Source organism: Eptesicus fuscus, chromosome 5 (genome assembly GCF_027574615.1).
Source record: "Eptesicus fuscus isolate TK198812 chromosome 5, DD_ASM_mEF_20220401, whole genome shotgun sequence".
In the NCBI taxonomy this organism is placed as follows: domain Eukaryota; kingdom Metazoa; phylum Chordata; class Mammalia; order Chiroptera; family Vespertilionidae; genus Eptesicus; species Eptesicus fuscus.
The window spans coordinates 70005154-70021154 of NC_072477.1; the positions used below are offsets into that span (position 1 = coordinate 70005154).

The following is a 16001-nucleotide window of genomic DNA, read 5'->3' on the forward strand; positions in this document are numbered from 1 at the left end:
GGCCTCCTGGTTCACAGATCGACGCTCTACCACTGAGCCACGCCAGCTGGACAAATTAGGAATTTTGGATGTTGACCATTGCTATTATGTATCCACTAGAGGCCCCGTGCCTGGATTGGTTCACTAGTGGGGTCCCTTGGCCTACCCTAGGGGATTGGGCTGAAACCGGCAGTCTGACATCCCCTGAGGGGTCCTGGATTGCAAGAGGGTGCAGGCCTGCCAAGGGACCCCACTGGTGCACGAATCCATGCACTGGGCCTCTAGTATGCATATCTTTGGTTAATCTCTTCCCGCCCTTGAGATTCATCAGTCTGTTCCATGTTTCCATGCCTGTGCGTTGAGTGTCTGCCCCCTGGTGGTCAGTGTGCATCATAGCTACCGGTCGAACTGTCGAACAGTCAAATGGTCACTTAGGCTTTTATACATATAGATACAGATTTCTGTTTTATGAGAAGAGTGTGGACATACAGATTGTATTCGTGGCTTATTTTTCATGCTCCACATGTGTGAGAAAAGAATGAGAAAGGGCAAACTAGGGCAATGCAGCCTCATCACCTATAAGTCTCCTATCCCAGGAGATTTTTGAACGTCTAATAGCAGAAGAAACTAAAAAAATGGGAAATGTGTTTCACGTGTAGAGAAAGAGAAAATGGAGAGAAAAGGCATAACTGCTGTTAACAGGGCTCCATTTCACTGAAGATTGCCAGCTTTATCTTAGTCCGAAGGGCAGCAGAAGATGACCAAAGAAAGCTGCTTTCTAGCAACCACAGGCTGCTAAGGCCAATCTTTGGCCTTAGCGATACCAAAAGCCTTCTCTTTTGTTGGGCAAAAAGTAGTGAGTGAAAACCCTGTTCCAATTCTCAGGAGTCTGGGAGAAAGAGAGATGGCATATATAGATGCCAGTTTGAGAGAGAGGTACCAAAAGAAAGTAGGTTTGCATATTACTCTCATAGATTATTCTATTCATAGTTAATGTTAAGAAAATTTGTTTATGAAATCTATAAATTAAATAGCATAAATAAGATTATAAGGTTAATGTTAGACAAGACAAACTGGTTTACAATGTGTTAAATTATGTGTTAAAAACCACAATTGAGAGACATCTACTTGGGGACAAGGACTGGATTTATCCTCCGATTGGAAATAACATAAAAACAAACAAACAAAATAGATGACGGTAGATATCATGCAGTGAGGGACAGTGGTATCCCTGTGCTGAGAAACAAAAGAGGGAGCCCTTTGATTGCCCCAGCTTGCCTCCTGGAGAGAGTTTTCAGGCTGCACGGTGGGGAGGAGGAACCTAGGTGAAGCCCAGTGTTCTCTCTCTGAGGAGATACCTCTGGGAGAATGGAAGACTAGGCAGTTAGAGTTTGTCAGAAAACAAATCTCAATAACTTTAAAAGAATTCAAGTTTGTATCTGATCTGAGTGGATTTAAATGAGAAACCAACCGCAGAAAGATATGTGAAAATTTTCTACATATTTAGGAACAAAGTGGTATACTGCTTAATAGCCTATGAGTCAAATAAGAAATTCAAAGAAAAATTAAAAATGTTTGGAACCAAGTAAAGGTGAAAATACAACATATAGTATTTTGTGAAATACAGCACTTCAAAGCAAATTTACAGCACTAAACTGCCTATATTGGAAAAAAAGAATGTTTTCAAAATAATAACCTCAGCTTTCCACCTTAGGAAACTAGAAAAAGAAGAGCAAATAAAACTAAAATTCAAAAAAAAAAAAAATACAGATAAGAGTATAAACCAATAAAAGAGAAAAAAAGAAAATCAATAGAAAAAAAAAAACACTAAAAATTGGTTCTTTCAGAAGAATAATAAAACTTATAACCTCTAGGCCAGTGATGGCGAACCTATAACACGTGTGTCAGCACTGACACGCGTAGCCATTTCTGATGACACGCGGCCGCATGCCGAGAATGAAACATTTGCTGCTCCTGAGGATGAAACATTTGCGAAATAATGTTTTTTCCTCAAAGTGACACACTACCCGAGTTACGCTCAGTTTTTTGGCGAAGTTTGACACACCAAGCTCAAAAGGTTGCCCATCACTGCTCTAGGCAGACTGATCTTGAAAAGAAGACAAAATTATCAATATCAGGAATAAGAAAGGTGACATCACTACAGATGCTACAGATATTAAAAGCATAAAGAAATATTTTTAACCAGTTAATTGCCATGATATTTTGACTTTAATTAAAAAAGGTCCATCACTTGCATCTATAGATGCTTATGGTGTACAAATGGTTAACAAGCCTATAAGGATACATTCCACAACTTAGATGAAATGAACTCTTTGAAAGATGCAAAGTTCATTCAAGGAAAAAAAAGAGATAACCTGAATTCCAACTTTTAAAATTTTTTTATTGTTGATAGTATTACAGATATCTCCCAATTTCCCCCTCTTTAACCCCTCCTCCCAAGCTATCCCCCCAAAGTCTTCACTACATTATTGCCCGTGTCCATGGGCTATGCATATAAGTATATAGGTTCTTTGGTTTATCTCTTCTTGTCCCCCCCAACCCTATATCAAGATATGTAAGTCTGACTATTAAGACGTAAAAATAAATCACAGACCATTATCACTCATGAACATACTAGTAGATGCAAAAATTCTTAACAAATTTTTAGCAAATCAGATCCAATGAAATATACAAAGGATACTGCTTCCTAAACAAGTGGGATTTATCCCAGGAAAGCAAGGTTGGTATTCAAGAATCAATCACACTGTAATTCACCATATTAACTGATTTATTAAAAAATACCCATATGATCATCTTAATAGATGCATAAAAAGCATTTGGCAAAATCCAACATCCATTTTTGATAAAAACTCTCAGCAAACTAGGAACAAAAGGAATTTTCCTCAATGTGATAAAGGGCAGCTACAAAAATCTATAGTTAGTATTATTCTTAATGGTGAAAGATTGAATGCCTTTCCCCCAAGAACAGAAGCAAGGTAACAATGTAAGCTCTCACCGCTCTAAACCTCGTATAGGAGATTCTAACCAGTGGAGTTAAAAAAAAAAAGCACTCACTATTGGCAGAATCTGTTTATTCATCTTCTTCCCTCACTCTTTCTGATGATCATAATAGTTGTGTTTCAACTCTTACAGTACCCCCCCCCCCAATAATCGTTTGCTTGTTGGTTTGATTTGGGGTAACATTTCTGAGTCATATGTAACTCAAATGATAGCTCTATCATAGTGGGTCAACAGGAAGAGTCATCCTTTCAACAATGACTAGCCCCCTGGATTTAGAAAATCGGTCAATATGCTCTCCCTACCCACCACATCTTGCATATGCCTGAAGATAGTAATCAAATATCTTTCTGAGAAATTGCAATTCATTGATATTTCTCAACAAACTAGACTGTGGTGATCACTTAGCAATATATACAAATATCAAATCATCATGTATACCTGAAACTAATATAATGCTGTCAATTACATCTCAATTAAAAAAAATAAAAATAGGCATTTTTCTTACTGTCCTTCGGGTGGCATTCTCAAAGAAAATAGTTTGGCCCTATTGTAGTTTAATATCACAATGTCTGACATAATCCTTAATGGTTGATTCAAAATGCTATTGTCTGTCATGTATAAGAAAATTCATTCATACATTCGCTCATTCATTCAGTTAATATCTACTGATCACCTATGATGTGCCAGGTATTCCACCAGCATCTTGGTATTTGATGATGAATAACACATACAGATAAGATGGAACGCTTAAGGATGACAAGTAAACAAGCAATTACAATATTTGATAAATGCTATGAAATTATTAGCAGAAAGGCAGCTTATATTCTGTACTTAAAATCTCTGACTGCACTGCAAAATTTTAAAAAATTGAGGTTAATTAAGCTAGGGGAAATTTCTGAAGTTTTGATTACAAAGGAATGAGGGGCACACTAAAATTTTTTTTGAGGTTAATTAAGCTAGGGGAAATTTCTGAAGTTTTGATTACAAAGGAATGAGGGGCACACTACATATAGTAATTAGAAATCCTATCTAATAAAAGAGCAATGTGTAAATTGACTGTCACTCCAACACACAAGATGGCTGCCCCCATGTGGTCAGAGATGGCTGCCCCCATGTGGACACATGATGGCTGCCACAAGATGGCCAGCAGGGGAGGGCAGTTGGGAGGAACCAGGCCTGCAAGGGAGGGCAGTTGGGGGCGATCAAGCCTGCAGGGGAGGGCAGTTAGGGGTGACCAGGCCAGCAGAGGAGGGAAGTTGGGGGCGACCGGGCCTGCAGGGAAGGGCAGTTGGGGGGGACCCAGGCCTGCAGGAGAGGGCAGTTAGGGGTGACCAGGCCTGCAGTGGAGGGCAATTATGGGCAAACAGGCTGGCAGGGGAGCAGTTAGGCATCAATCAGGCTGGCAGGGAGTGGTTAGGGGGTGATCAGGCTGGCAGGCAGAAGTGGTTAGGGGCAATCAGGAAGGCAGGCAGGCAGGCGAGCAGTTGGGAGCCAGCAGTCCTGGATTGTGAGAGGGATATCCAACTGCCCGTTTAGGCCCGATCCTACTGGGATCGGGTCTAAACGGGCAGTCGGACATTCCTCAAGGGGTCCCAGATTGGAGAGGTTGCAGGCTCGGCTGAGGGACACCCCCCCCCCCATCCCCGTGCACAAATTTCGTGCACCAGGCCTCTAGTAGCAATATAAAAGGTAAAGCTCTTCTAAACGCTTGTAGTCAAACAAGCAAATTGCTTTTTATATAAGTGTTTCCAACCAGAGTCTATTCATTCACTCAGATAGGGGTAAGTACAGCCAAGTGAGAAGAGAGATGACTAAGAGTGATGCCTTTCGAATTGGATGGTCAGGGAAGGTCCCCCTAAAGGAGGGGAAATATGAGCAGCGACCCGAATGCTATGAGGAGTTAGTGCTAAGGGGAGATCCCAGTGAAGAAAATTCCAAACAGAAGGACTAGCCAGAGTTAAGGGTCTTGAAGTAGGAATAAGCAATGTAGATTCAAGGAAGACCAAGCAAGCCTGCATGGCCAAAGAAGTATGAGAGGGAGAGAATGTGAGGTGAGGGAAGAGAGGTAGCTGTGGAGAGAATTGGGCATAGAGAGGCAGATCATGCAGGGCTCTCAATGTTATGGTAAAGAGTCTGGATTTTATTTTAAATGTGATGGGAAGCCATCAAAGAGTTTTGAGCAGGGAACTGTCACAAACTGATCTATACTAGTATTTTCTGAGAGTCACTCTGGTTGGGGTATAAAAACTGACCACAGGCAGGAGTGCAATAGTTGATGTAAGAAGACTAGTTTGGAAGTTACAGCAAAAGTCCAAGAGGTGGTGACAGCCACTGAGGTGACAGCATGGTGATAAATGGCACACTGGAGATGTGATGAAGACATAGCTGAAAGCGTCTGCTGATGGATTGGAGATGATACTCAGGTTTTCAGCTTGAGTATTTGGCAAATTGTGGTGCCATTACTTGAGCTTGGGGTGAAAGGGAGGAGTGAACAAACACATCAAGGGCTTCATTTTGAACACGATAGGTATGAGATACCTAGTACATATCCAAGGAAAGGTACTGAGTGTGCAATTGGATTGACAAAAAATAGTATATACCCTGGGGAAATGTTAGGGCTGGGGGTCAAAATTAGTAGATACCTGCATAGAGATGGTCTATAAAGCCAGAGTCTCCAATGAGATCTCCAAGGGAACCAAGGGGTGAATACAGATAGAAAAGGGGAGAGGGGTGAGCTCGCAGTTCCCAGAGCCCTCGGGCCTAGAACTGGGAAGAAGGAGAGCCAGCAAAGGAAGGAGCCTGAGGATGCTGCTGACATGGCAGGAAGAAACCCAGAAGAATATCTCCTGGGAGCAAAAAAAAGAAGATGTTTTAATAAAGAGGTAGGTTGTTATCAACTTTATCAAAAGTTGCTGAAAGGCTGAGTGAGAATATCAATTTATATAAAAAGAAAACTCACATACAAATATGAAACAAAAAATTAGGGGATCTGTAGTTATTTGTGTGGGAAAATTGGTTTATACAAGGTTATGATTCTACAAATGTTAATTGAACAGTTTTATTATAAAATCCAATGTTTTATCTAAAAATAATGGCAATTAGATAATAGTTTTTATGTCAACAAGAGGCTTAGCACACAAATACAGCAGTTAGGCCAAATGGCAACCAAACTGCCTTGAAAAGCTACCTGCATTGGGAGGGATGATTTCTACCAACTCTGAAGAACTTTAGCAAGGGCTATTTGAGTCTAGTCAAAATATCAAGAGTAGGTTCTATACTTTCATAATGGGCTAAATCAAAATGCCCATCACTGGTGAGTTTCTATCAGATTATAACCAAAAGTTTATGTCCAGGTAAATGCCTCCATGTTCCATTTTAAGTGAAAGCACTACTTGTATTTCTCGGTCTCTCTCTAGATAGTTGGTAACAGCAATGACTTCTGTGTAGAGTACTTCTTCCTTGAATGATTTGGAACATTCCAAACCGATATTGGCTTTCCCTTATCACATAACATACCCTGAATTAATTATGTGCCCACTTAGCTGGTCTAATATTAAAAAAAACCCAAGTTTATGGGATGTAAATCAATAGTGGTGTAAGTCAATCATGATTAGAATATAAAAGTAGCTTATAACAAAATAATCTAAAATCCAGCCCAAAGGAAACTGTACTAAATCATCTATTGTTCGGATCTTCTCCAGCCATGTCAATAATCTGTAGATCCATCATACAGGTGAGTAGGTTATTTAATCAGCCTCTAAAATAGGAAGTACTAGGCACTCAAAAATAGTTGTTTTAGAATAAAGATATGCTTATGGAATTTTTAAGTAAGTGCTACTATTTGGGATTCCTCTTAAAAGAGTTGACCAGTACCAAAGCGGAGAGATAGTCTCACAGCATAATGATTGAGTTTATCCGTTTTTAAAATCCTTCAGCAACCTAAACTTATACAATTTGATTCTCTTGTCATTGTTTTTCCTATACTATCAAAAATGATGCTTTCTTTACTATTTCAAACTCATAATAAAATTGCTAAAAATTGAAAATTCAATTTGCAACATTACTGCTAATTTGAATAATGGCTGAATAAAAGACAGGAAACGCTGAAACAGCAATGATTTCTAAAACATTTTGCACTTTCCTCCTCCATCCCCGTAAAGTAAAGCTCGGATGCTACGCACAATTACACAAGAAAATCAAGAAAGCCATTACATTCAGCATTTTGTCATGATCATTGTTACCATGGCAAAAAGTGGGCTTAGTTTAGCACAGCTGCTACAGGCAGGTCCGCTGGCCTTTTGTAAGGCTGAGTAACAATATAATGCCCAATTCTGTAGTCTGCCACTGTTTTTCCCCCAGGATAAGACTATTGTCCATAGATGCTACTATCTCATTCCTTAATGTTCTGGGCCAATGTCATCTTACTCCTGTATTCTTACTCTTCGGCAGTGATTGAGGAACACAGTTCATCTAGGAAGGTTACCCCTGAAGCCACCTCCTGTTCTAAGAGATGTGTGGTGTGAAAAGTGGGGATTTCGATAATAGAAAAAGCCAGTTTCAACACTTTTATTGTAAATGAAAACAGAGTTGTGTTGGAAATAACACAGGGTAGCAAGTGGGAAAGACAAATGCAGGCCTCTGATGACTGGCTGTAGGACACTTACTTTTCTCTGAGGATCAGTTAGCTCTCTGTACAGTGGGAGTAAAGTGACTTCCTTGTGAGAATTAACTGAGATACTGTGCAGGCCCAGGCACGTAGTGGGTACGCAGGAATATGGCAGTAATAAGGTGGCTGGAATATGGTGGCTGGAATATGGTCTCCTTCAACACCACATTTTTCTTAATCACTGAGATTTCCATGACCTCGGGAAGGTTGACTGTGAAGTTGGTACGTAAACTGTTTTCTATTGCTGGAAGGTGATTTGTTTTGACATTTTATATAGGGGTGGGCAAAAGTAGGTTAATAATAATAATAATAAAATAATAATAATAAATAATGCAATCCTTAATTCATAAATAAAAATAGTGTAAGAATCAACACTATTTTGGGTACTCACAATGGTAAACCTACTTTTTCCCACCCGTGTGTTGTTTGTATATTCTATGAGAGCTAAGGATAAAATACTTTTTAAGGTCTGACAGTAGGCACGGATTTCACATCAAAAGGATAAAAGTCAATGTCAATATCATAATGTGAACCACATATTATTATTCATAGTTTGAGTGACACCAGTATTATCACTATAAAATGGAAAATGGCATATACTAATTTTGACCTTATGCGAAGATTTTTAGTTTTAAAAAATGAAGCAACATTATGAAAGCAGAGAAGTTTAAATTATCTGAAATGAATACATTAATCAAGTCTCTGTATTTACTAGAAACAAAGGCTACCAGCATTTTTACCAGCTAAACAAAATATTTTTTCTAATGAGATTTCAGCTGAGTATCGTTTATCTTAAGAGAAAAATAATGGGACCTTACCTATTCCAGTAGCTCCAGAACTGGTCATGCAGGTAGGCGTGGTGGCTACATTCATCACCAAATGAGGCTTTGCTTTCAATCCAGTGAATTATGTGCCCTTCCACAGCTAAGGGACAAAGCATTACTAATATGGAGCAAAGGAAAGGGAAAATGGAAAATTCTGAACTCTGCATAGGCCTCTCTATGCTTCCCATTAATGAGCAGAGGCTGAGCCCTCCCTGTCATCGATGGACATAATTATAAAACAACACATCGGATGTGTTTGCTACAAGGAACATTTATGCTACAATCACATCCCTTTTATTTTCATCATCATCTTCAAAAGTCCTAGTCCTTCTCCTATTCTGAGACTATGTAAGTTGACAAGTAATATGAAAGCAAACAAAAGTGAGCCTGGCTTTGCAATAGAACCGTATTTTAAATATGTAATATTTCGAGAAATGACTTGAAAACAGCAACTAAAATATCTTCAGACATTTATTTCTCAAATATATGTAAAAGATTTTAAGGGGTAGATTTCGTCTGAACCTATTACTTTTTGCTATTTTGAAATAATCTTTTCCAATGATTTCACCCATTTAGATACAATATTATGAAGCGAATCTACTCTGGTAACATTTGGTAGTAGTATAAGAATTTTTTTTAAATCTATGAAAAAAAACACACATTCCTTTTCTCTGTAAACAAATGCATAACAGAGTTGAAGAACTTACCTATTGGTACTTGTAAAATAAAGTCTGGTGTTTTGTCATAACCCTTAGCACGGAGCTGATCTTCATCTACAGGAAGAATAGATACTATTACTTATTACAGTATTCCACTAATGAGACAGCAACATAATTGCTTTTCTTTCTTAAAAATGTATAGAAATTACTAACACAGTTATACATCTCTTTCTTATGCATACAACACTGTCAGAATACATGAAGAATAGATACAAGAATGCCTCTTTGTCCCTTCTGCATTTTTATGTCTTTAGTATAAACTTTATAATTCAAGTTGTCATATGCTACTTTTCTTATAATTGAAAGTATTCAAAATAATGAAGTATACTTACTGATTAAAAGAAAAGGTTTCATTACCATGAGTATCACTAATGTTATTAGCCAATATTGACAATTTACAGTAAGGCACAGTGGCCTTTACAATTATAAAATACTTTTATTAAAGCAATTAAGAAAGTCTAGTTTCTATTAGTGAATCTATTCCTACACATAAGAACACAAGAGAGGGACAAGGACACTGAGATCACCACAGAGAATTAATCACCCTGCTTAAATCCTTTGGTATGCTATTGTTTCTGGCATTTACCAGAATTTTATAACCAACAATATGTAATTCTGAATGAAAAGCAAACAGTCTTTGAGATTTTTTTCTAGGTCTGTTTGATTTCTTGATCCTGTATAAATGTCAATGATCCATTCAGAAGGAAAAAAAGATGAGAAAATAGAGAGCTTTACAAAGTTTGAAAAAACTAGCTAGGTTCTTGGTTAACATTTTTTTGTTTCCCTCTGATATTTTCTAAATGCTGTCCTTGACTTCTAATGACATTACAGTGTGATTTCTGAAATGAGGAGTTCTCCATTAGATTTTGGAGTGACCTGGTCATTCAATTCCAGACATGGCTTTCTGTCTTCACCCAACCTCAACTAATGGCCTGGCCAAGTAACAAGGAAGGCTGTGTGGTCTCTTAACACCTACTGGGCTGTTGACATTGTCAGGCATCCCATTCGCCTTCCTGCATCACCTTTGATTAAAATTAATGGCCCATTCCCAGGGTTGGGTAGCTTATTTCCAATCCATTTGTCAGCCCAAGACAGTGGTTTCATGGCCAATGTTCAGAAGCTCAGTTTGAGAACAGTCTTGTGTACATCTTGAAAGGTCAGCGTTTTAGATGTAAAGAACCTTTTAATGACAAGACATATTTAAACTAGATATTTAAGTTTTATTAAAAGTTGGTATCCTTCAACTACCCAGATTTTGAAGGATTGATGCCAGAATTCAGAACAACCTCCCATATTTACACTATAAAAATTTTTAAGTTAGCTATTTATTGAGAAAGAAAATACACTATTAAAATAATCTTACTTCAAAACCAAGAGAATTTGGAAAACAGGATGGCAGACAAACGAGACTGGAAACACTTCTATCCTCTAAATGCATTCTGACCACAAGAATGTTTAATGGAAAAGGCATTTATTATAATCAACACAAGTGCCGTGAGCTGATGTTTCAGGTAGCCGATGAACAGTTTTAAAAGCTGGTTGACATTAAAAAAGAGAGATTAATATTTTATTAAAACTGTCCTAGCTTGATCAAAACTCTGCAGACGTTCAAATCTATTTCAGAAAGAAAAATGATTATGTTTCTGACAGCAGCTCAAAACAAAATTTCAAAGGTCACCAAGCAATCCACATGCACACACTAATATCCCTTTAAAAGGCAGATGCCGCACTCTGGTTCACGGGACCACAGTTACCAGCACAATACCTGCAATGACAATGTAGATTGCATGACGTACTTAATGTGAAAAACAACAACAACAAAAAACCAAACCCTCAAACCTGAACATAAAACATCAGTGAGGCTAGGGAATCTTTCCATCTTTCTGTGGAGAATTGGAAAATCCCCTAGCCTGACCCCACTTTCCCAGTGCTCAGAAAGGATAGCTTCTAAAGCAGTGGTTCTCAACCTTTCTAATGCCGCAACCCTTTAATATAGTTCCTCATGTTGTGGTGACCCCCAACCATAAAATTATTTTTGTTGCTACTTCATAACTGTAATTTTGCTACTGTTATGAATCGTAATGTAAATATCTGTGTTTTCCGATGGTCTTAGGCGACCCTGCTAGCGGTTCTCAACCTGTGGGTCACGACAGTAGCAAAATTACAGTTATGAAGTAGCAACGAAAATAATTTTATGGTTGGGGGTCACCACAACATGAGGAACTGTATTAAAGGGTCGCGGCATTAGAAAGGTTGAGAACCACTGTTCTAAAGTAAGTGTCACCACTAAGGATTATATACATATACACTGATTGGCCAGATTATTATGATCTCTGAACACATAATAATCTGGTCACTCAGTGTATATCCTATATAATAAAAGGCTAATATGCAAATTGTCCCCTCAACCAGGAGTTCAACCAGCAGGCAGGCCTGCCAACCGCCCATATCCTCTCCCCCTGGCCAGGCTGGCCGGACCCCACCCATGCACAAATTCATGCACTGGGCCTCTACCTCTAACACACACACACACACACACACACACACACACGCACACACGCACGCGCGCGCGCGCACACACTTGAGTGGCCAGATTATTATGCGTTCAGAGATCATAATAATCTGGCCACTCAGTGTATATAGATACATAGATATACAGTATATTATATACCTATATACCTATATACCTATATCTATATCTATATCTATATATCTATATCTATATATGAAGAGCTTATTCTACACTCTGAAATACTATGTGATGTGTTGGCTATCTTCTATTTACTGAACTCCCAAGGCCTGGTTCAACCTCCACACTGTTTCTTTTATCCTAGATTTCCTAAGGAAAGAGGAGGGAACAACTTGGCAAAGTTCACAGGAAATGACAGTATAAGGATAGGAAGCAGCATTTATGAATAAGGGGCCTTGCTCACCTGGCCTAGGCCCCTGAGAAATTTCTATCACTGATCTTATAGGGGATTTTTAAGGTCAGCCCCATCCATTTGGCCTGATTCCCAGACCTTGGAAGGTTCCTTACTATTAGGATCCTTATCTGAATCATTGGGTATAAATTTAAAACTTGGTTGACCATTTGGAGGTTCAGGGTTCCAACTCTAAGATCTAGAGGCTATGACTCAGTCATCAGCTCACTCTTCCCTTTGGCCTCATTCTCTGTTCACTCCCTTGTCTCATTGCTGAACTGTCTCCCACGTACGAGGTCTGAAGCCTCGGCTCTGAGGACAGAACCATTTGTTCTTGTTGGTCTTGTATCTCTCTTTAAACTTGACTTTGGCCTCCCATCGGGCCTTGTGCTTTAGAGCAGGGTCTCTGAAAATGTCCTTGTTGACAACATTTTGTCCAAGGGGATATCTACAGAGTACCTTGTGGGCATGAGGTGATTGTAGTTATAAACTTTCACAAAAGACTTGATCTTTGACCTCTTGGCAATTTTCTTCTTGCCCATGGCAGCTGTCATTGGTTGGGAGTAGTGGTCAATTCCAGCCACTAGAGCATGGCTGTGGGGGTGGTCTGAGGTGCCATCACAATGTTCTTCGCGATGATGGCTTTGCGTCCAGAGTAGTGTCCAGCCAGGACCAGCACCACCTTCCCAGGTTTCATAAACTTGCCCATTTCGAAGGCAGCCACTGGGGCATAGAGCAGAAAGATTGGTTGCTTCTTGTATGTGCCCTGACCGGGGATTGAACCCACAATCTTGGTGTATTGGGACAATACTCTGACCAACTGAGCTATAAGGCCAGGGCAAATACAAGTGCATTTTAAAGACTATTCATGTCTTCCTAGAAGATCTTGAAGCACAGGACAAGTGATGACCATCTTCAGGATATTATTATTTAGATAACACCTGCCTGAAGAAATAAATTGCATAATCTCTTGATTTCTAGACGCTCCTCTCTCCAACTGAGCTAAAAAAATGAAAACAATTCCATCCACAGATAAAGTGATATTTCCTCATTTATTTTTTTGGTTGTCAGTCGTGCCTTTAGAGGACATTTTAAAGAAAAAATTACACGGCCCTAGCTGGTTTGGCTCAGTGGATAGGGCATCAGCCTGCAGACTGAAGGGTCCCGGGTTCGATTCCAGTCAAGGGCACATGCCCGGTTTGTGGGCCCGATCCCCAGTAGGGGGCGGGCAGGAGGCAGCCGATCAATGATTCTCATCATTGATGTTTCTATCTCTCTCCCTCTACTTCCTCTCTGAAATCAATAAAAATATACTAAAAAAAAGAAAAAAGAAAGAAAACATAAGAAAAAATTACACGTACTTAAAGAACAATGTGAAACTTTAATTTCTCTGGCCTTTTAATTACCGGCCTCTCTAAATACCCAAAATATCCAAAAAAATTAAGTAGTAATTACACAATTTCTTTCTTTTTTTTTTTTAATAAAAGGCTGATTTTGAGTCAGAGAACGAAACACATCTAAAACTAGTTAACATATACTTAAGAATAATAGAAGGGCATGGGGACCACCAAGAAAAAGTTTGAGGTTTTCTTCTGTTTTTATTAAAAGGCTTTAAATTTTAAAAAATAGTTAAACCCAGAGAAATTGGGTAAAACTTCAGTCCACAGCATCTGAAAACAAAAAGGGTACATTCTAGTATGGCATTTTATCTATGATTTTGTCAAAAGCTTTATAAATGCTAGATTAAAAAAACTAATTTAACACCTATATTTTTACTAAATTGGGGAAAGGCAAAAACGATATACATCAACACAAATGATAACTATATTTTTTCCCCTCAGGATTGCTTTGGCTATTCAGGGTCTTTTGTGTTTCATACAATTCTGATGATTTCTCATTCTATTTCTTTAAAAAATGACATTGGGATTTTGATGGGAATTGAATTAAATCTGTATATTGCTTTGAGTAATATGGCCATTTTAACTATGTTGATTCTCCCAATCCGTGAACACGGAATATTTTTCCATTTTGTTGTTTCTTTTTCAATCTCTTTTGATAGTGCTTTGTAGTTTTCATTATATAGGTCTTTCACGTTCTTTGTTAAGTTTATTCCTAGGTATCTCATTCTTTTGGTTGCAAGCTGGTGGGAACGTAGACTGGTATAACCACTATGGAAAGCAGTATGGCGATTCCTCAAAAAATTGAGAATAGAGCTACCATATGAACCAGCAATCCCTCTCCTGGGTATATACCTGAAAAACTAAAAAACAATCACATATATTCACAAAGATATTTGCACCTCTATGTTCATTGCAGCATTATTCACAGTGGACAAGACATGGAAATAACCAAAATGTCCTGAGATAGAGGACTGGATAAAGATGTGGTACACATACACAATGGCATACTACTCAGCCGTATGAAAGGATAAAATACTGCCATTTGGAACAACATGGATAGACTTTGAGAATATTATGCTAAGTGAAATAAGTCAGCCAGAAAAAAGCTAAGAACCATATGATTTCACTCATATGTGGGATATAAAACTGAAACTCATGAACACAAACAGCAGTGTGGTGGTTGCCAGAGGGAAGGGGAGTGGGGGGGGAAGGGGGTCTTAATATATGGTGACAGGAGAAGATTTGACTCTGGGTGCTAGGCACACGGTGCAATATACAGATCTTGTAACACAGAAACCCACATCTGAAACTTATATAATCATACTGACCAATGTCACCAGAATAAATTTAATTAAAAAAGAAAAAAACTATAGTATATCTTTTCTATTCTAGTATTTTTTTCTGTATTATTTTCCCCCCCAAAACACTGTCTCATTCAATACTTGGTGCTATAACCTTTGTATCCATATTTTTATATTCACAGTCTTTTCTACCTAATGTAAGACGTTTGCAAAGTTTCAGCAATAAATGTTAGTATGATATGCAGCCCATGTGCAAAGGTACACAGAACATATATGCTTTTAATGGGGAGACCAATAGCACAGACAAATGAAATCTTTAGAGGACCCAAAATTTCATTACGGCCATTAGTTTCAACCTCTTCCCCCAAAGCCTCTTATCAAAGCCACTAATAAGCAATACAACTGACTGCTCTGACCTTGTCCCTTGCTTATGTCTTTAGGGGACAATACTAGTGAAAACTGAAGTGCCCTAAAGATAGCAAACAAATGGGAGGTCACGAAGCTGGGACAGTGCAAAGGAAGGCCTGGTAGGCTGATACCTGCCGACTGGTGGCTATAAAGACAGAGTAGAACCTGTCTATATTTTATACCACATCACTCTCAATTCTTTCGGTTTAATGCCGTAAAAGAAGGGATACATCAGCACAGTAGAGTAAAAGAATACAGGGCAAGTTGTTGGGAGGGCACCAGCTATGAAGCAAAGCTTGGGGCCAGTTTCCTCTAAACAAAGCAGGGGGACTGGATGGTCACTAGAGCCCTTTGCAACTCCAAAATTCTGAGGAATGGCTGGGTGTTAGCCTGTGTCTGCACTGTTGTTTTAGCTGTAGTCACTGATGTCAGGGCCAGCTCCATCTGTCCCAGAACCAATCACAATGAGAAAGGCGTATTTGCAGTTCTAAAAAATACAAAGGCTCTCCCAAACACACACACACACACACTCACACACACACACACACACACACACACAGAGAGAGAGAGAGAGAGAGAGAGAGAGAGAGAGAGAGAGAGAGAGAGAGAGAGACCCAAGAATTCAATCCAATAATAACAATAACAGATTTGAACACCAGTGCCTTATGGTTATAGGGAGAGAAGCTGGAACCTGTAGCTAATTTTTTGTGGGGTGAGTGAGATATTTGATTTTTCTGCTCTGTACCCCATCTTTTGCGGCAT

At 38.9% G+C, this 16001-nt stretch overlaps 1 protein-coding gene and 1 pseudogene across 4 annotated transcripts in view; both read right to left on the minus strand.

The window, feature by feature from the left end:
- The window catches only part of CDIN1 (CDAN1 interacting nuclease 1), a 264777-nt gene that overhangs the window by 132233 nt on the left and 116543 nt on the right, over positions 1-16001 (minus strand). For all 4 annotated transcript variants that reach the window (XM_054716375.1, XM_008142974.3, XM_054716376.1 and 1 more), the window contains 2 exons: positions 9198-9263; positions 8485-8590 (listed from right to left, as the gene is read on the minus strand). In XM_054716375.1, coding sequence (XP_054572350.1) covers positions 8485-8590; positions 9198-9263 — 172 coding nt within the window. The remainder of the gene's footprint in view (positions 1-8484; positions 8591-9197; positions 9264-16001) is intronic.
- Positions 12398-12847, minus strand: LOC103287468 (60S ribosomal protein L27-like; annotated as a pseudogene).